The sequence below is a fragment of the Dendropsophus ebraccatus genome, chromosome 6 (genome assembly GCF_027789765.1).
Source record: "Dendropsophus ebraccatus isolate aDenEbr1 chromosome 6, aDenEbr1.pat, whole genome shotgun sequence".
In the NCBI taxonomy this organism is placed as follows: domain Eukaryota; kingdom Metazoa; phylum Chordata; class Amphibia; order Anura; family Hylidae; genus Dendropsophus; species Dendropsophus ebraccatus.
Genome location: NC_091459.1, coordinates 61,266,459 through 61,288,730, shown reverse-complemented (window position 1 = coordinate 61,288,730; position 22,272 = coordinate 61,266,459). Strand labels below are relative to the sequence as shown.

General features: G+C 46.1%; 1 protein-coding gene across 2 annotated transcripts in view; it reads right to left on the bottom strand.

Annotated features, from left to right (window-relative positions):
* The window catches only part of UST (uronyl 2-sulfotransferase), a 636,424-nt gene that overhangs the window by 67,485 nt on the left and 546,667 nt on the right, over positions 1–22,272 (bottom strand). For both annotated transcript variants that reach the window (XM_069973781.1, XM_069973782.1), the window contains exon 6: positions 2,129–2,226. In XM_069973781.1, the coding sequence (XP_069829882.1) occupies positions 2,129–2,226 (98 nt within the window). The remainder of the gene's footprint in view (positions 1–2,128; positions 2,227–22,272) is intronic.

The following is a 22,272-nucleotide window of genomic DNA, read 5'->3' as shown; positions in this document are numbered from 1 at the left end:
CCAAACGGACCACAGGACAGATCTTGGATTTAAAGCAGCTATCCGAAGGTACAAGCGGTTTCGGGGGGGTCAGATTCTGGCTACAGAGTCACTTTAATATGTAGTCTTTTTTTTAGTAGGTTGGCACCTACATTTTGTATGATTTTTTTTGCTCTTTGTCTTCATCAGCATGGGATGTTGGCTAAAGAATAGTTTAAAGTAGAATTTTCCTTCAGCCCAAGGTCACAATATATTGGGACCTTGGGCTAAAATAAAATTCTACTTTAACCCATTGTTCTGCAGGCAATACCCCATAATAACAAAGTAAAAACAGATTGTTAGAAATTGTTATTACTTTGAAAAGTCAGTGATTTCATAATTTTTTTCTGCCTTTCTTCTCCTCTCAAGCTCAGTCAGATTGAATCAGGACTATTGGTGTACAGTCATTGTACAGGTATATCAACGGACATTTGGACAATACAAAATTGTCCCCCTATTTGTACCCAAAACTGTAATATGGGTTACTGTAACTGTAACAGGGGTAGAGATCAGCAAATCACCTGGAAATTAGTTTCGCAAAGTCTGCAAATATTTGCGAATCGCATGCAAGCGAAGTTGGAAAATGTAAATTTTTTAAAATTTCAATCAGCCTGTCAATAATAATAATAATGCTTTTATTTGTATAGCGCACACAGATTCCGCAGCACTTGACATAGTTTCACGAATTATTGCTCCCTGTCTCTAATATGGCTCACAATCTAAATCCAATCTGTATGTTTTGGGTTTTTTTTTGGGTGTGGGAGGAAACCGGAGTACCCAGAGGAAACCCACGCGAACACCAAGAGAACATACAAATTCTTTGCAGATGTTGCCCTTGGTGGGATTTGAACCCAGGACCCCAGCGCTGCAAGGCCACAGTGCTAACCACTGAGCCACCGTGCTGCCAATTTCTACCCTAGACAGTAGTGGATGTTGGTTGATCAGCTGTGTAATATAAATTTTCTCCAAGGACAGCAGTGGAAATTGGTAAATGAGCACCCAGTGAGGTATTAAGATGGACACTGTGTTCACTGTGACTTCCTATATTGCACAATCAGCACCCAAAAACTTGGTACGATGAACAAAAGTCACCCAGTTACTTGGTATACTGGACAATGGCTTCACTGCTCCCACAGAAAACCACTTACAATCCAACCTCCTTTCCTATCCTCACTGTCCCTATCTCTCTGTATTTATCCCCCTGCTCTAACTGCCTGCTACAACCTACTCTCCAATACACACAGCCGACTGGCCGCCTCTAGGAAGCGAATCACCTTATATAGAGGGGGGGGGGGGGGTGCCAGCATCTCAGTTGGGTTTGCAGCTGATTGGATGGGCGAATGGGATTATGGATAATCTCTTGCTCCCACTACTAGATAGTACTGCAAGCTAACATGTGCGGCTGCCATTGCGGCTACCACGTTTAGAAAAATTGCGACGTGAATCTGGCACATTTGCGAATCGCAATGAAGCAAATTTAATGCCTGATTCTGCAAATCAAAATTCATCAGATTGGCTTCGCTCATCTCTAGTAAGGGGGCATCCTTTGAGCCTAAAGGGGGAAAACATTTCTACACCAACATAAAAGGGTAAGAGCAATGAGGCTATATAACTATGCCAAAGGAAGAGGTCATAGTGAACTAGACAGTTCAAAAGGGGCCTGGATGCATGTCTGGAGAGAAGTGCTGAGCAAACCTGTCAGAATGTTCGGGTTTGGCAACCTGAACACTCAACGTTTCATGTTTTACAGGACTTCCTAGGGTGGCAGCTGTGGGGAATCAAACACCGAGCGTTCGGGTTCAGGTAATGTAGGGAAAATCTTTTAAACAATAACCATTTAAATAAGACTAAAATTTCTAAATAAAATTTGTCCCAAAGAAATGGGTCCTGATTGGGGGACTCCTAGAGATACAGATTTCTTAATTAAGCGTTACAAAAAAATGAATGGGCAACAATTACATCCTATCAAATAAGTAAAATCAAAAAATGAATGGGCAACAATTACATCCTATCAAATAAGTAAAATCATATTATAATAAAATCTGTCTTTTGTAAATGTCTCTCCTGACTTTACAGGCTGCAATTTTTCCTTTAACAGCATTTGACATACCTGCATTTGGGATGTTGCCCACAAAAATATGGTATAATGTAAAATAATCTTGGATTGGAACACTCTGCATAATTTTCCAGAATACATTCATTGATATCCTGAAAAATAAAGGTGATTAGAAATGTTAAAAAATGTCACATCATAAGAAAAATAATGCTCGAAAAAACCTGCCAATATCATGCAGTATGATTAAAGGGAATGTCAGTGCTGCCTGTTTCCAGTTACCTATTAACCCCTTAAGGACCGGGCCTGAAATGGCCTTAAGGACCGGAGCAAATTTTATGAATTTGACCAGTGTCACTTTATTCATTAATAACTTCGGGATGCTTTTACCTATCCGGCTGATTCTGAGATTGTTTTCTCGTGACATATTGTACTTCACATTTCTTGTAAATTGGAGTCGATACTTATAACGAATCTTTATGAAAAAACCCAAAATAGCGTGAAAAATTGTGAAAAAATGCATTTTTCCAACTTTAAAACTTTTCTGCTTATACAGAAAATGGTTATACCACATAAATTATATATTAAATAGCATTAGCAACATGTCTATTTTATGTTGGCGGCATTTATTAAACTATATTTCATTATTTTTAGACAATAGGAAGCTTAAAACATTAGCAGCAAATTTCCAAATTTTCAGTAAAATTTCAAAATCAGATATTTTTAGGGAACTGTTCAGGTTTAAAGTGTATTTGAGGGGACTGTGTGTTAGAAAGCCTCACGAAGCACCCCATTTCAGAAACTGCACCCCCTAAACTCTGCAAAGGCACATCCAGAAAGTTTTTTAACCCTTTAGGGGAGTCACAGAAATAAAAGCTAAGTGTGTAAGAAATTTGAAAATTTTAATTTTCTGTGCAGAGATTTTATTGTAATCCAATATTTTTCATAATTATAAACCTATTACCAGAGAAATGCACCCCAATATTGATTGCCCCGTTTCTGCAGTTTATAGAAATACCCCATGTGTGGCCCTATTGCGCTATTTGACGCAACCACAAGCCTCAGATATAAGGGAGCGCCTAGTGAATTTCAATGGCTCCGTTATTTTTGGTCATTTTTGACTGTACCACTTCAGGTTGGCAGAGGCTCTGGGGTGCCAAAACCTAAAAAACACCCCTAAAGGGACACCATTTAGAAAACTACACCCCTCAAGGAATGTAACAAGGGGTGCGGTGAGCATCTGGACCCCACAGGTGCTTCACAGATTTTCCAAACAATATGGCTTGAAAAAAGACTAAAGTATTTTTTACACTAAAATGTTGTTCTAGCCTTCAATTTTTCATTTTCACAAAGGGATAAGAGGAAAAAAAAGACACAAAATGTGTAGCGCAGTTTCTCCCGAGTACGGAAATACCCCACATGTGGACATAAAGTGCCAAGCGGGCGCAGGACGAGCCTCCAAAGGGAAGGAGCGCCAATTGGCTTTTGGAAGCTGGATTTCACTGGAATGGATTTCAAGGGCCATGTCGCATTTACAGAGCCCTCGTGCTGCCAAGACACTGGAAACCCCCCACAAGTGACCCCATTCTGGAAACTACACCCCTCAAGGAATCTAACAAGGGGTTCAGTGAGCATATGGACCCCACTGGTGACGGGCACAAATGTGGAAAAATGTGACGTGAAAGTGAAAATTTTCATTTTTTCACTTTCATGGCACAAATGTGCCCGTCATCCAGGGGTCCATATCCTCACTGCACCCCTTGTTAGATTCCTTGAGGGGTGTAGTTTCCAGAATGGGGTCACTTGTGGGGGGTTTACAGTGTTTTGGCAGCACAAGGGCTCTGTAAATGCGACATGGCGTTCATCATCCATTCTAGCCAAATCCAACCTCTAAAATCCAAATGGCGCTCCTTCCCTTCGGAGGCTTGCCCTGCACCCACATGGCGCTTTATGTCCAGATGTGGGGTATTTACTGATTCGGGGGAAATTGCTCTACACATTTTGTGTTTTTTTTTCTCTTTTAACCCCTTGTGAAAATGATAAATTCAAGGCTAGACCAACATTATAGTGTAAAAAATTTAATATTTCATTTTCACGCCACATTGTTCCACATTTGTGCCCGTCACCAGTGGGGTCCATATGCTGACTACACCCCTTGTTACATTCCTTGAGGGGTGTAGTTTCCATAATAGGGTCACTTGTGGGGGGTTTAACTGTCTTGGCAACACAGGGGCCTTTTGAATGCAACATGGCCCCTCGAAATCCATTCCATCCAAATCCAGCCTTCAAAAACCAAATGGCGCACCTTCCCTTTGGAGGCTTACCCTGCACCCGCATGGCACTTTATGTCCACATGTGGGGTATTTCCGTACTCAGGGGAAATTGCTCTACACATTGTGTTTTTTTTATCTTTTAACCCCTTGTGAAAATGAAAAAATCAAGACAAGATCAATGATTTAGAGTAAAAATTAAAAAAAAATTACACTAAATGTTGGTCTAGCCTTGATTTTTTTCCATTTCCACAAGGGGTTAAAAAAGAAAATGAACACAAAACGTGTAGGGTAGTTTCCCCTGAGTACGAAAATACCCCACATGTGGACATAATTTGCCATATGGGCACAGGGCAAGTCACCAAAAGGACAGAGCGCCATTTAGAGGCTGGAATGGGGGATGGAGGCCATGTCGCAATTACAAAGCTCCTGTGCTGCCAGAACAGTAGAAACCCCCGACAAGTGACCCAATTCTGGAAACTACACCCCATAAGGAATCTAACAAGGGGTGCAGTGAGCATATGGACCCCACTAGTGATGGGCACATGTGTAGAACATGTGCCGTGAAAATAAAAAATACCCTTTTTTTCATTTTCACGTCCCAAATGTGGCCGTCACCAGGGGGCCATATACCCGCTGCCCCACTTGTTAGATTCCTTATGGGGTGTAGTTTCCAGAATGGGGTCACTTGTGGGGGGTTTCTACTGTCCTGGCCGCACAGAGACTTTGTAATTGCATCAAGGCATCCTCTAATGGGAATGGCGGCCATACCTACTTAGCTGGGGAAAATGGACAATTCTAATTTATTTGGGGTTATTAGGCCAATTATTAGTTTATAAGGTTGGAAATGACAGGTGTCCATCAAACTCAACCTGTGTTGATCCAGAGGAAGGCAAAAACCCCTCGTGAGGCAGAAGACAGTAGCCTCATCACAGGGGAAAAATTCCTTCCCGACTCCATATTGGCGATCAGAATAATCCCTGGATCAACGTGACCCCTGAAATAGGAATAAGGGACAGAATTTAGATAATGTAGAACCCCAGTGACGTGTGGTGCGCCTTGGAGCGATCCAGTATACAGAGGCCGGGGGGATCAGGACAGGTGTCACACTGGAAAATGTTGTCCTTCCTGATCCCCCTGTTACCCCACACTCTGCACTTCTTCTGGGGTCTCCCTTTCTCCAGTGTGGGGGACGTCACCTGGAAAATGTTGTCCTGGTGCGATACGGGGTCCTTCATATCCAGAAGCGCTGGGTCCGCTCCATGGCTGCTAAATATTAGGGCTCTATTACTACTTCTGATATTTTCGTATCGTGCCGCAAGCTACAGTAGCTCGGGCAGCGAGAGACCAGAGGAGGGGGGTGCTGGTATAAAAGTTATCCCCGTACAGGTGGTGACCTTTATCCAGCAGTGGGAAGATCAGTTCCCGGACGATGTCCCCACTAACTCCGAGGATGGGGGGGGGGGGGGGGGGGGGGAGTGGGCATCTGGGGGCTGGATTCGAGTGTCCCTTCCTTCATACACTCTAAGGATACGTGCACACTGCGGAATCGCGAAGGATAACCCTTTGTGCATTCCGCAGTTGGCACCCGCCGGCGGACTGATGCAGGCGCACGTCTCCGTCCGTGTCGTAGACTCCATTCTATGCACGGGCGGATTCCGCTCTGCGTCCGTGTTGATGGAATGACGGATGATGGAATCCGCCCATGCATAGGATAGAGTCTATGACACGGGCGGAGACGTGCCCCTGCATCAGTCCGCCGGCGGGTGCCAGCTGCGGAATGCACGAAGGGTTATCCTTCGCCATTCCGCAGTGTGCACGTACCCTAAATCTGTAAGTGTACCCTGAGGTACTCTCACAGAGTTTGTAGAATTTCACGCCATACCGTCATCTCTTATTGGGACGGTACTGGCGGAAAAGACGTGTCTGGGGGGCAGCGTACGCTACGCTACTCCCAGACACGTCACTGGATGATGAGGAGGAGGAGGATGAATGGAAGAACGAAGGACCCCCCATTCATCCTCACTGGCTGTTTCGGTGTCGGAGGCAATAATGTATGCGTCCGATACCGAAAACACCCTGGGGGCCATCTTTATATGGGGATTGGTATATGGGGTATGTAGTGGTGTAGTGTAAAACTTTATTCAATGTAGTGTGGTGTAATGTAGTGTTTTTTTACATGTTTTTTACAGTAAGTATACAAAAAAAACCTACGCCAAAAATGGTGTTGCTGATGAATGCCGCACTTATGTTCGGCACTTATCAGCAGACCGTGGCAGTAGGATATAAAAAAAAAAACACCCTACGCCAAAAAGGAGGAGTTGCTGATTAGCAGCGCACTTTCGTGCGATGCTGATCAACACTCAGCGGCGATAGGGTGCGGAAAATAGAAAAAAAAAATTGGGAAAAAAAATTTTTTTTTTACTACATTCTGAACATCCCTGTAGTGGCTGATACGTGTATTACACTTATCAGCCGCTAGGGGGCAGCAGAGCGCAAGATCCGAAAATAGACGACGCTGGAGCCGGAAAAATACGAAAAAAGACGCTGGAGCCGGAAAAAGCCGATCGGGACTCACGGAAGAAGCCGAAGTCCCGACAAGATGAAGAGGACGCCGGGAACCCGGAAGACGCCGATCAGGACCCCGGGACAGGTGAGTAATGTACAAATACCTGCTCCGGACCCCTCAGCTACCTAGCTGAGGGGTCCGGAGCAGGTATTTATTACTTGTGGGGACTTTGATCGCCGTGAACGGCCGGCCGGCTGGCCGGCCGTTCACGGCGATCGGGACGGTGGTACCGTGACCACCATTACTTTTTACAGTAATGGCGGTCGGTGCCGTCCTCGGACAGCACCGACCGCCATTTTTTTCCGGGTCATCGGGCCACCGATGGCCCGGAAAGGTTCCGATCGCCGCTATGGGCTTATCAGCCAATAGCGGCGATCGTCGGCATGGGGGGGGGTTAACAACCCTCCATGCCGACAGGGAGAGATGGCCTGCTATGTATTATAGCAGGCTATCTCCCCCGATCGGGACCCGGCCGGCCGCGGCGCCCGTTTAAAGGGCTGACGTACCGGTACGTCATGGGTCCTTAAGTGACAGTGATCCATGACGTGCCGGTACGTCATGGGTCCTTAACCCCTAGACGACCCTGGACGTAGGGTTACGTCATGGAAGTCTGTCCCCAGACGACCCATGACGTAACCTTACGTCATGGGTGTTATTCCCGCTATGAAGCGCGCTCCGGAGCGGAGCGCGCTTCATAGGAGGTGGGGGCCAGCTGCAGTGAGCAGCCGGGACCTCACCGGCAATGACACGCTGCAGCGATCGCGCTGCCGCGTGTCATTAACCCCTTAAACGCCGCGATCGCGGCCGCGGACCGCGGCGTTTAAGTGTAAGTGACAGGGGGAGTCCCCTGTCACTTACCGATCGGGACCCCCGCAGTGTGACTGCGGGGGTCCCGATCGGTTAAAACGGGCCGCCGGAGCTCTCTCACCTGCCTCCGTGCGGTCCGATCGGCGCTCTGGTCACTGAGCCTGCACAGGCAGGCTCAATGAGCAGAGCGCCGATAACACTGATCAATGCTATGCCTATGGCATAGCAATGATCAGTGTATAAATCCAAGTAGTGAATGTAAAAGTCCCCCAAAGGGACTTCAAAAGTGTAAAAAAAAAAAAGTTAAAAACACTAACACACTACCCCAAAACCCCTCCCCCAATAAAAGTCTAAATCACCCCCCTTTCCCATTATATAAATAAAACATATAAAAATAAATAAATAGATAAACATATAATATACCGTAGCGTGCGTAATTGTCCGATCTATTAAAATATAACAAGCGTCATTGCGAACGGTAAACGGCGTACACGAAAAGAGGGAAAAAAGTGCGCGGATTACCGATTTTATGTTACATTATATATATAAAAAAATTAATAAAAAGTGATCAAAACGTCCGATCTTCACAAATATGGTATTAATAAAAACTAGAGATCATGGCGGAAAAAATGACACCCCATACAGCCCCGTAGGTGAAAAAATAAAACCGTTATAAGCGTCACAATAGTCCCATTTTATTTATAATTAATTGCCAAAAAAAAGGATTTCATTAAAAATACATATATAACATTAGAGAATCTGTGTAAACCTGCATATGGTTGTGTTCGGGCTGACCTATAGAATAATAGTGTCATGTCGCTGTTACCATATAGTGCATTACGTAGACACAGGAACCCCCCAAACGTTACCATATTGCATTCTTTTTTGCGATTTCACCAATTTATATCTTCATAAATAATATATTCGGGATTCCATCATACATGTTATGGTAAAATGAATGACGTCATTACAAAGTACAACTATTCCTGTAACAAATAAGCCATTACATGGGTTGTAGATAGAAAACTGAGAGTGCTAGAGCTCTTAGAAGGGGAGGAGGGAAAAACGGAAACACTAAGATCAAAATTTGCGTGGTCCACTGGGTCATTTTGGGCCTGGTCCTCAAAGGGTTAAGAGGTTAAAGAGTCACTGTCGTATTTTTTTTTTTTTTTTTGCAGAAATCAATAGTCCAGGCGATTTTAAGAAACTTTGTAATTGGGTTTATTAGCCAAATCTGCCATTAACTGCATGTAAAAAGCCTTTTCCCAGGTCCCCCCCTCCTTCCTCTTTTTCATCCACTCCAAAAAAATCTGAAAATTGTGACTTGTTGCAGGAGGCGTACCCTGTCTGTTCTAGGGAGAGGGGAGGGGGGAGGAGGAAGGAGGGAGTTAGCCGGCAGCAGAAAGCAGATAACAGAGGATTACAGGCACGGAGCTGGGTGACAGCTATAATCCAAGCTCAGACAGGTCACTGGTGACTGTCACAGGAGATATCCCGTGAGGGATTTGTAGATTAACTCTTTGTTGTCCTGTTTTGGTCTTTTCTTTAGCTCTCTCCATAGGAGAACAATGAAGACAGGGGGGAGAGATTCAAACTGCTTTTTCATGATAAAAATGCATTTTTCGGATAATAAACCCAATTACAAAGTTTCTTAAAATCGCCTGGACTATTGATTTCTGCAAAAAAAAATTCACGACAGTGACACTTTAAGTGAGCATTGATGAGGTACCTTTAGCTTTGTTCTGTAATCCGATATGTTTGTTAAAAAAAATAAATAAATAAACAAGCTCTATAGTTCACAGCTCTGGGACACTGTTTGCGCCCACCCGGCTCTCGGCCCCCGGCCCCCGATTCAGTCATTATGCCACCCCTGCCTCTCCTCCAAGGAAAAATGACAGCCAGCTTATATATTAAGCTATGTTGATATCTGTGATGTCAGTTTCCTTTTAAATGTTACCCTATGTGCACTTGCAAGCTTGTTGCGTTGCGTCAAGCATTCCTAGGCTATTAAAGGGAAACTACACATATAGAAAACACATTAAAAGTTATATAGATGTGTCTATAATTTATTACCATATTTGTACAGTACGGAGGCCGGCCAACTCGCTGCAGCCGTCCCGCATGCCGGCCACCCTCTGCAGCGTCATCAGCTGCTCAGCCGCGATTGGCTGAGCATAACTGTGCTCAGCCAATCAGGGCTGAGCACAGTTATGATGCTACAGAGGGTGAAAGGGTTAAAGTATGTTATTGCCCAACAAAAGCTATACAAATTACCAATAGACGCTTATTATGGGAAATGCACATATAGAGCTTTTTTCCCCTGCACTTACTACTGCATGAAGTCTTTAATTTCTTGCAAAAATGGTGACGTCACAACCTATTTTATAAATCCCAGAGGTGCGGCCTGTGGGTTTGGGTCCTGCTAGGGCTATGGATGGCAGGACTGTTCCCAGCAGCGGCTGCTTCTTCGGCTTCTGGCACACTTCTAACTGTCCCTGGTACAGCTGTGGTGGCCGTCCCTGGGATAATACCATCGCCAGTGTCGGGGCTGCCCCGCGCACTCACCCGGTAGGCAGGGCCGGACTGCGACTTAAAGAGTCACTGTTGTGAATTTTTTTTTCAGAAATAAATATTCCAGGCGATTTTAAGAAACTTTTTAAATGGCGATAACATATTTGCCTAATAAACCCAATTACAAAGCCTTTTCCCAGGTCCTCTCCTTTCGGTCATCCACTGCAAAATATCAGGAAATTGTGACTTGTTGCATCAGACACAACCTGTCTATTCTATAGAGAGGGGAGGGGGGGGGGGAGAGAGTTAGCCGGCAGCAGAGAGCTGAGAACAAAGGATTACACAAACATGAGCTGGGTATTTAGAGGTCAGAGAGGTTAGTGCTGACTGTCAGAGGAGATAGCCGGTGATGTATTTGTAGATTAACTCTTTGTTGTCCTGTTTTGGTGTTTTATTTCCCTCTCCATAGGAGAACAATGAAGACAGGGGGGAGAGCTTCAAACTGCTTTTTCATGATAAAAATTCATTTTTCGGCTAATAAACCCAATTACAAAGTTTCTTGAAATCGCCTGGACTATTGAAAAAAAAAATTCACAACAGTGACTCTTAAAAATCAGCTCTGGCCCTCAAACCTTAGCAGCCCACATACAGAGTGAACTTTTTCAAGCGTTTATTTCTGTTAAAGTTAATGATTATGGATCACAGCCAAAAAAAAAACCCAAAAGTCAATATTTCAGAAAATTTGAATATTATATAAAACCAACAAAAAAATATTTTTAACATAGAAATGTCGACCAAATGAAGAGTCTGTACAGTAAATGCCCTCAATACTTGGTCGGTGCATCAATGCGGCATGGAGGCGATCAGCTGATGGCACTGCAGAGGTGTTATTGAAGCCCAGGTTGCTTTGATAGGGGCCTTTAGCTCGTCTGCATTGTTGGGTCTGGTGTCTTTCATCTTCCTCTTGACAATACCCCATAAATTCTCTATGGGGTTAAGGTCTGGCGAGTTTGCAGGCCAATCAAGCACAGTGATGATGTGGTTAGTTAACCAGGTATTGGTACTTTTGGCAGTGTGGACAGATGCCAAATCCTGCTGGAAGATGAAAATTCCATCTACAAAAATCTTTTCAGCACAGGGACGCATGAAGTGCTCTAAAATTTCCTGGTAGACGGCAGCGTTGACTTTGGTGTTGATGAAACACAGTGATCCTACACCAGCAGATGACATGGCTCCCCAAACCATCACTGATTGTGGAAACTTCACACTAGACCTCAAGCAGCTTGGACTTTGGGACCTTGATTTCCAAATGAAATGCAAAATTTGCTTTCATCTGAAAACAGCACCTTAGACCACTGATCAGCAGTCCAGTGGCCCAGATAAGACACTTCTGGTGTTGTTTATTCCTCAGAAGTGGCTTGACACAGGGAATGCAACACTTGTAGCCCATGTCCTGCAGATGTCTGTATGTGGTGGCTTTTGAAGCAGTGATTCCAGCAGCAGTCTACGCTTTGTGAATATCTCCCAAATTTTTTAATGCAATTTTCGTTACAATCCTGTTAAGACTGCGGTTCTCCCGGTTGCTTGTGCACCTTTTTCTATCCCACTTTTTTCTTCCACTCAACTTTCCATTAATATGCTTTGATACAGCACTCTGAGAACAGCCAGCTTATTTTGCAATGAACATTTGTGGCTTACCCTCCTAGTGGAGTGTGTGAATGACTGCCTTCTGGACATCTGTATAGTATAGGCAGGGCTGCTATCAGGAGTTTTGGAGCCCATATAGCCAAAGTGTCTGGGCCCCCTCTACCAAAAGGGTCAATGACCCACTCACACCTTGGACGTGACCCTATTATTAAAATGTAGCGTTTATTAATATCCAAAAATAGAATAAGTTTAACATGAAGATGAATGTGACACTATTAAAAATACACTCAAGGTTACCAGTATATGAAGTGTTTGGAAATGCTGTCCCGCCCAGGCCCTGCCTATACTGTAGCAGCTGCAGACTATTATCCATAGAACAACACTGATGACCGAATGATATATTAAAAGCTGCATAGCTCTAGGGATGCACGATGCACCGAAATATCAATACTACTATCGATATTTCGGGCAAAAAAACGATTCAGTACCAGGATTTCCTGGTATCGATACTTTATATTAAGCTGCCTAATAACGCAGCTTAACATAAAGTATAGAGCAGAGAACACAGCCGGCGGCTAGCAGAGGGCCGGCCATGTTCTCTGAGTGCTGCCCCCTGCCCCCTGGCGTCACTTCCTCCTCCGCCCGCCCTTTCCTCCGCTCACTGCAGGGATAAGTTATAGCCGGCACACAGCGATCGCTAGTGCCGGCTATATAACTGTGCAGATGCTGCTGTCACAACTGACAGCGGCATCTGACCCATCCTGAGCCTCTCCAGAAGCAGTGGGGGTCGGCTACTATGTGTAACAGACCCCCGCTGCTAATGACTCGCAGCCTGTCACACCTCAGCCTCCTGTCCCCCCTGTCATGCAGCCGGTGTGAGGAGCTGTGTCTAGGGCTGCGCTTCTCAGTGTGAGGTTGGTGAGGCTCTGATGCCGGCTTGCTCTCTGTCCATCCGCGGCGCTGTTCCTATGCATATTCATGTATGCACACTCTCGGTGGCTGCACTTCCTGACCGGCCTGAGTGTGCACACATGAATATGCAGGAGGAACGGAGGCCTGACAGCTAGGAGCTTCCCGGAGCTGAGGGGAGGGGGATTTGTAAAGGGAGCTTATTTAAGGTGGAACAGACAGCCTGAATCTTGGCCAGCAGCAAAGGTTAATCTTCCTGCTGGCCAAGATTCAGGCTGTCTGTTCCACCTTAAATAAGCTCCCTTTACAAATCCCCACTCCCCTCTACTTTGACAAGCCTCATACTTTGAGTGTCCACAGGTACCGCAGTAAGTGAGAGCAGGGGATGTGTGCCCCCCCCCCACATCCCTGCCCTCTAGTGTGCCCCCCCCACATCCCTGCCCTCTGGTGTGCGCCCCACATCCCTGCCCTCTAGTGTGCCCCCCACATCCCTGCCCTCTAGTGTGCCCCTAACATTCCTGCCCTCTGACAGGAACTGACCTGCCAGGCAGAGTAACCCTCTCTTGTCTGTCCAGACCTGGCAGCCTTCACCAGCTCCCTGCAGTGTGGGGGTTGTAGTCTGTACCCAGTGGCGAATTAAATGTACCCTGGGCCCTGGGCTGTTCACCCAACCTGGACCCCCCCCCCCCCCCCCCGTCAATCCGCCCACATTATAATCCACTGCTGCCCCCCCCCCCCATGCTGTCCCCAATAAACACAATGTTTGGTCCCTTGCTGCACAGAGCATCTCAGGAGAGGAGGGGGCTGATCTTATAGGGAGGTCACAGCAGAACAGAGGATGTCAGGAGAGGAGGGGGCTGATCTTATAGGGGAGGTCACAGCAGCACAGAGAATGTCAGGAGAGGAGGGGGCTGATCTTATAGGAGAGGTCACAGCAGCACAGAGGATGTCAGGAGAGGAGGGGGCTGATCTTATAGGGGAAGTCACAGCAGCACAGAGGATGTCAGGAGAGGAGGGTGCTGATCTTATAGGGAGGTCACAGCAGCACAGAGGATGTCAGGAGAGGAGGGGGCTGATCTTATAGGAGAGGTCACAGCAGCACAGAGGATGTCAGGAGAGGAGGGGGCTGATCTTATAGGGAAGGTCACAGCGTCACAGCAGCACAGAGAATGTCAGGAGAGGAGGGGGCTGATCTTATAGGGGAGGTCACAGCAGCACAGAGAATGTCAGGAGAGGAGGGGGCTGATCTTATAGGAGAGGTCACAGCAGCACAGAGGATGTCAGGAGAGGAGGGGGCTGATCTTATAGGAGAGGTCACAGCGTCACAGCAGCACAGAGAATGTCAGGAGAGGAGGGGGCTGATCTTATAGGAGAGGTCACAGCAGCACAGAGGATGTCAGGAGAGGAGGGGGCTGATCTTATAGGGGAGGTCACAGCGTCACAGCAGCACAGAGAATGTCAGGAGAGCAGGGGGCTGATCTTATAGGAGAGGTCACAGCAGCACAGAGGATGTCAGGAGAGGAGGGGGCTGATCTTATAGGGGAGGTCACAGCAGCACAGAGAATGTCAGGAGAGGAGGGGGCTGATCTTATAGGGGAGGTCACAGCGTCACAGCAGCACAGAGAATGTCAGGAGAGGAGGGGGCTGATCTTATAAGAGAGGTCACAGCAGCACAGAGGATGTCAGGAGAGGAGGGGGCTGATCTTATAGGAGAAGTCACAGCGTCACAGCAGCACAGAGAATGTCAGGAGAGCAGGGGGCTGATCTTATAGGGGAGGTCACAGCGTCACAGCAGCACAGAGAATGTCTGGAGAGGAGGGGGCTGATCTTATAGGAGAGGTCACAGCAGCACAGAGAATGTCAGGAGAGGAGGGGGCTGATCTTATAGGAGAGGTCACAGCAGCACAGAGGATGTCAGGAGAGGAGGGCGCTGATCTTATAGGGGAGGTCACAGCGTCACAGCAGCACAGAGAATGTCAGGAGAGGAGGGGGCTGATCTTATAGGGGAGGTCACAGCGTCACAGCAGCACAGAGAATGTCTGGAGAGGAGGGGGCTGATCTTATAGGAGAGGTCACAGCAGCACAGAGAATGTCAGGAGAGGAGGGGGCTGATCTTATAGGAGAGGTCACAGCAGCACAGAGGATGTCAGGAGAGGAGGGGGCTGATCTTATAGGGGAGGTCACAGCAGCACAGAGGATGTCAGGAGAGGAGGGTGCTGATCTTATAGGGAGGTCACAGCAGCACAGAGGATGTCAGGAGAGGAGGGGGCTGATCTTATAGGAGAGGTCACAGCAGCACAGAGGATGTCAGGAGAGGAGGGGGCTGATCTTATAGGGGAGGTCACAGCGTCACAGCAGCACAGAGAATGTCAGGAGAGGAGGGGGCTGATCTTATAGGGAGGTCACAGCAACACAAAGAATGTCAGGAGAGGAGGGGGCTGATCTTATAGGGGAGGTCACAGCAGCACAGAGGATGTCAGGAGAGGAGGGTGCTGATCTTATAGGGAGGTCACAGCAGCACAGAGTATGTCAGGAGAGGAGGGGGCTGATCTTATAGGAGAGGTCACAGCAGCACAGAGGATGTCAGGAGATGAGGGTGCTGATCGATAGGGGAGGTCCCAGCAGCACAGAGGATGTCAGGAGAGGAGTGTGCTGATCGATAAGGGAGGTCACAGCAGCACAGAGGATGTCAGGAGAGGAGTGTGCTGATCGATAGGGGAGGTCACAGCAGCACAGAGGATGTCAGGAGAGGAGTCTGCTGATCGATAGGGGAGGTCACAGCAGCACAGAGGATGTCAGGAGAGGAGGGGTCTGATCTTATAGGGGAGGTCACAGCATCCCAGCAGCACAGAGAATGTCAGGAGAGGAGGGGGCTTATCTTATAGGGAGGTCAGAGCAGCACAAAGAATGTCAGGAGAGGAAGGAGTGTGCTGATCTTATGAGAGGTCACAGCAGCACAGAGGATGTCAGGAGAGGAGTGTGCTGTTCTATAGAGGAGGTCACAGCAACACAGTATCGAACTGAAAAATCGAACTAAAAAATCGTATTTAACTAAAAATAGTATCGAACTAAAAAATCGAGTATTGGTATCGAACTCAAAATTCTGGTATCGTGACATCACTACATAGCTCCTCAACTAGTTTCAATTTGCAAAGAGCATCATCAGGAGGATGTAATTCGCCCCGCCCGATGACGCTGTTTGCGGAGGAATTAGATAAACATGTTCGCTTTCTCCCAAAAACAGCACCGCCTTTGTCCTTAGTTTGGGTGCGGTACTGTAGATTAGTTCCAGGGAAGTGAATGGAGCTGAGTTCTGATACAATACCACATAAAACCTGAGAACAGGGGTGGTGTTGTTTTTGAAAGAAAACAACCTTGTTTTTCTAATCCTGGATAATCATTTTAATTTTATAGTAATGATTATGACTAGAAATGAGTGAACTTGGTCGAGGTTTGGGTTCATACAAATCTGAACCATCTGCATTTAAATCCTGCTGTCTTACCGTTCCGTGGGGAAGGTGGAGATAGCACGAGTCCCACCTGGAAAACAGAGATACAACCTATGACCTAGGCTGTACTCCTGTTTTAGGCTATGTTCACACTATGTAGGAGACCTGGCTGGGTAAGGGAATGGCCGGTACTGCAGTACCGGGCGGATAATCTTTAGCGCCGCTAAGTTCTGATGTGGGCGCATCTGTGTGCGCTCACATCAGGACTCTCCACTGCAGGGCCGGCGTCAGCACACGGCTTACTCGGGCAAGTGCCGGGGCCCACAGCCGCTCAAGGGGCCCCCCGGCACTTGCCCGAGCAATGAGCCACTTACCGAATCCCCCGGACTCACTGTTGGCATCGCTGACATCCGGGAGGGTGGGGGGTGCACGCTGCTGGCGCGAGTGCTGGGCAGATGCTCTCCTCAGCAGACACAGAGCGATGATGTCATCGCGCCTGCTAGAGGATCCGTCCCCACGGCGTACAGAAGGGAAAAGCCAGGGAGAAGAGGACACGTCCCCTTGATTAGGTGAGTATGATTTATTTGTTTTGTTTTGTGTTGAGGCAGAGGAGGGGGCATCTACTATGGGGCCAGAGGAGGGGGCATCTACTATGGGGCCAGAGGAGGGGGCATCTACTATGGGGCCAGAGGAGGGGGCATCTACTATGGGCCAGAGGAGGGGGCATCTACTATGGGGCCAGAGGAGGGGGCATCTACTATGGGGCCAGAGGAGGGGGCATCTACTATGGGGCCAGAGGAGGGGGCATCTACTATGGGGCCAGAGGAGGGGGCATCTACTATGGGGCCAGAGGAGGGGGCATCTACTATGGGGCCAGAGGAGGGGGCATCTACTATGGGGCCAGAGGAGGGGGCATCTACTATGGGGCCAGAGGAGGAAGCATCTATTATGGGGCAGAGCAGGGGGCATTACTATGGGGACAGTCAGGGCAGGGGGCATTACTATGGGGACAGTCAGAGCAGGGGGCATTACGATGGGGGCAGGGCAGGGGGCATTACGATGGGGGCAGGGCAGGGGACATTACTATGGGGACAGAGGGCATTTTTACTATATGGGGGGCACAGCACAGGATCCTACATACGGGACCCACAAACCTCCTTACTTTACTGCACATGACACCAAGCAGCAGAATGACTACTGTATGGGAGCCTATGGGTGGGAAAAGGGAAGGAAGTTGCTGGAAATGTGCGGAGTCTAAGATGTTTGTCTGGCAAGTTCTGAAGAGATGAATTGTAACTTGAAGAAATCATCATGGAGGTCTGGGCAAGATGTGAGTTACCGAATTACGTTTTTTTTCCGTTATTTTGTCAAACTTTATTTGGTAGGTGTGCCCTGAGGTGAAAAAGGTGATCAGCAGTGTATTATATACTTATTATCCTCCTGTATGAGTGTGTGTATATATGTGCCCGAGAGATAGATATATACACACTCATACAGCCGCGGCTCCCCTTACATGATCGGAGGTCCAGCGGCGCCGTCCGGTCCCCCGACGTCTCCACGGTAACTCCGGGGGCCTTATGAAGGCCCCCGGGCTTACCATGGATAAGCCATCCTGCTGACAGGAGTGGCTGTGCTACTGCCTGTCAGCAGGATGGTCACATGATACAATACACTGCACTGCAGAAGCAGTACAGTGTATTGTATAATGTAATCTAAGTGTTACACTAGTGTACAGTAATGTAATCTAAGTGTTACACTAGTGTACAGTAATGTACACTAGTGTAAAAAAGTAAAAAAAAAGTGCACCAAACACAATCCCCCCAGCCCCCCCTCCCCATAATAAAAATGCATTACATTCCCCATACATAGTAACATAGTAACATAGTAACATAGTAAACAAGGTTGAAAGAAGACAAGAGTCCATCAGGTTAACCTAGGAGAATCCTACTGTGTTGATCCAGGAAGGCGAAAAAACCCCTATGGGCAGAAGACAACCGCCCCACCACATGGAGAAACTCCCCCCCCCTTTCTCCCCCTCCCCCCCCCCCCCCCCCCCCCCCCCCCCCCCCCCCCCCCGACTGCAATGGCAACCAGAACAATCCCCGGATCAACGTATCACCAGAAATCTAATGCCCATAACTTGTTATATTATATGTTCAAGAAAAGTATCAAGTCCTCCCTTGAACTTATTTAATGAATCGGCCATGACAACCTCATGTGGCAGAGAGTTCCACAGTCTTACCACTCGCACAGTAAAGAACCCGCGTCGATGCTGATGATGAAATCTTCTTTCCTCTAGACGTAGAGGATGCCCCCTTGTCATTGTTACAGACCTAGGAGTAAAAAGACCACTACAAAGATCTCTGTACTGTCCATTCATATATTTGTACATTGTGATCAGATCGCCCCTAAGACGTCTTTTTTTCTAGCGTAAATAACCCCAAGCTTGATAACCTGTCTTGGTACTGTAACCCACCCATTCCCTTAATGACCTTTGTTGCCCTCCTCTGCACCCGCTCCAGTTCACCTATGTCCTTCTTATATACCGGTGCCCAAAACTGTACACAGTATTCCATATGTGGTCTGACCAGTGATTTATAAAGAGGCAAAACTATGTTCTCATCTTTAGCATCTATACCTCTTTTGATGCACCCCATTATTTTATTAGCCTTGGCAGCTGCTGCCTGGCACTGATCACTAAAGTTGAGTTTACTGTCCACCAATACCCCCAGGTCCTTTTCGGAAGTACTTTTACCCAGTGTTTTATTATTTAGCACATAACTGTACTTATTATTTCTATGGCCCAAATGCATAACCTTACATTTATCCACATTAAACTTCATTTGCCATTTCTCCGCCCAAGCCTCTAGCTTCTCCAAATCCCTCTGTAATATGATATTATCCTCCTCTGTACTGATTACTTTACCCAGTTTAGTATCATCTGCAAAAATGGAGATTCTACTCTGTAGCCCCTCTACAAGATCATTAATAAAAATATTAAAAAGAAGTGGACCCAACACTGACCCCTGAGGTACCCCACTAGTAACTAAAACCCAATCTGAATATTTTCCATCAATGACCACCCTCTGTTTTCTATCACACAACCAGTTACTTACCCATTTGCATACGTTTTCCCCGAGTCCCAGCATCCTCATTTTGTAGACCAACCTTTCATGCGGCACAGTATCAAATGCCTTTGAAAAGTCCAGATACACAACATCCACAGCCTCCCCCAGGTCCAGTCTATAACTTACCTCTTCATAGAAGCCGATCAGATTAGTCTGACAGGACCGATCCCTCATAAATCCATGCTGGTGCTGCGTCATAAGATTATTTTCATTAAGATACTCTAGTATAGCATCTCTTACAATCCCCTCAAATACTTTACCTACTATAGATGTTAGACTTACGGGCCTGTAGTTTCCAGGATCACTCCTTGACCCCTTCTTGAATATCGGTACCACATTAGCTATGCGCCAGTCCTGTGGAACAATCCCTGTCGTAATAGAATCTTTAAGTATTAGGAATAACGGTCTGTCCAACACAGTATTTAATTCTTGCAGAACTCTAGGATGGATACCTTCTGGGCCCGGTGACTTATGGATTTTAATGTTTTTAAGGCGTTTCCCCACTTCTTGTTGTGTTAGGCAGGTGAGATTTATGGGAGGATTAACATTATCCCTAGTCATGTCGTCTGTTATGGGATTCTCCTCTGTGAATACAGTAGAGAAGAATGTATTTAGTAGATTGGCCTTTTCCTCTTCCCCCTCCACCATTACACCCAGATTATTTTTGAGGGGACCAACATTTTCGGTTTTAAGTCTTTTGTTATTTATATAAGTGAAGAACATTTTGGGATTTGTTTTACTTTCTGTGGCTATCCTTCTTTCTGTTGCTATTTTTGCTTCTTTTATTTGCGTTTTACACATTCTATTCTTCAGTCTATAGTTGCTCAATGCTTCCCCACTACCTTCTTGTTTAGTTGTCTGAATGCTTGTTTCTTATCATTTATTGCACCCCTTACAGCTGAAGTTAACCACATTGGATTTCTCTTATTTCTACTACGTTTATTCCCATATGGTATGTGTCGTTCACACGATTTACCCAGGATGCTCTTAAATATGTCCCATTTCTCTTGTGTACTTTTATTTCTGAAGGCATTGTCCCAGTCTATGTTCCCAAGGTCCTCTCTTAGTTTTTGGAAATTAGCCTTCCTGAAATTTAATGTTTTTGTAGCCCCTCTACTAATAATTTTATTGAAGGATAATTGAAAACTTACTATGTTATGGTCACTATTACCTAGGTGACCCCCCACCTCTATTTTTGATATTCTGTCGGGCCTATTGTTAAGATCAGGTCCAGAAGGGCCCCCCCCTCTTGTGGTTCCTCTACTAGTTGGGAAAGGTAATTATCTTTTACTATTTCCAAAAACACGCTTCCCTTCCTGGAGCTGCAGGTTTCTGCTTTCCAGTTTATATTTGGGTAGTTAAAGTCCCCCATAATAATGACTTCCCCCTGCTTCGCTGCCACATCTATTTGTCTTATAAGAAGATTTTCTGATTTTTCCACTATACTTGGAGGTTTATAACTCACTCCTATAAGAATTTTATTATTCTTCGTCCCTCCCCTTATTCTACCAAAGAGACTCCACATTATCATCACATATATCCTCCCGCAGAATAGGCTTAAGGCATGATTTAACATATAGACAGACCCCTCCCCCTTTCTTATTTTTACGGTCATTTCTGAATAGACTATAACCCTGGATATTAACAGCCCAGTCATAACTCTCATCCAGCCATGTCTCGCTTATCCCCACTATATCATATTTCTCTTCAACCATTATGAGTTCTAATTCCTCAGCTTTATTATATTTATTTATTACACTATAAAAGATTACATAAAAGTGATCAAAAACACAAATCATATACATATTTGGTATCGCTACGTCCATAACGACCCAATCTATAAAACAATATAAATAATTATATCGCACGATACGCTGTAAAAAAAATAAATAAAAAAACAGTACCAGAATAGCTGTATTTTATCAATCTGCTTTAGAAAATACGTCATAAAAGATCAAAAAGTCATATACATATAAAACTTGGTATCAATAGAAACTACAGATCTTCCCGCAAAAAATAAGCCCAAAACCAGCTCTGTCGCGCAAAAGATAAGAACGTTATGGATCTTGCAATGTGGCGACAGTTTTTGTGGGTTTTTGCTAGGAAGATAGTTTCTATTGCGCCAAAGTGGTAATAGTTAAAAAAAAACCTATACAAATGTGGTATCGCCGTAACCATAGTGACCCAGAGAAAGCCGGAGTTACTCACCGGTAATGTAGTTTCCCCGAGTACATGACAGCACCACCAGAGAGAGGGACTCCGCCCCCCAGGGACAGGAAACCTAGAGAATAAAAGGAAAGGCCCTCCTCTCCACCCTCAGTGAATATCCGAGACTGAAGAAAGCCTTATAATTTTTAATCATGCATATACACGGTGTACAAAGATATAATCATAACATAAATTTATCCATCTTGCTTTTAGAATAGGAAACACCTCCATACCTATGAACTGTTAACAGAACCCCCTAGGTGTTCACCCAGTGAGAAATAGAGTATTAAGGGGTGGGAATGTAATGGTGCTGTCATGTACTCGGGGAAACTACATTACCGGTGAGTAACTCCGGCTTTCCCCATCGACATGACAGCACCACCAGAGAGAATACCAGAGAGGAATTCAGGGTGGGACTACAGCTTGCAAGACCCTTCTACCAAAGGAAATATCAGAAGTAGAAGACAGATCCAAACGGTAGTGACGAAAAAAAGTGTGAGGAGAAGACCAAGTGGCAGCCTTACAGATCTGCTCTAGAGAGACATCTCCCTTCTCTGCCCAAGAAGTTGACACTGCTCGCGTGGAGTGAGCCTTAAGAGAGAGAGGAGGCGAAAGACCAGTGGAAACATAACATAAACTTATGGCCTGTCTGATCCAGTTTGCTAGCGTACCTCTAGCCACCTTGTTCCCTTTATTGGGACCA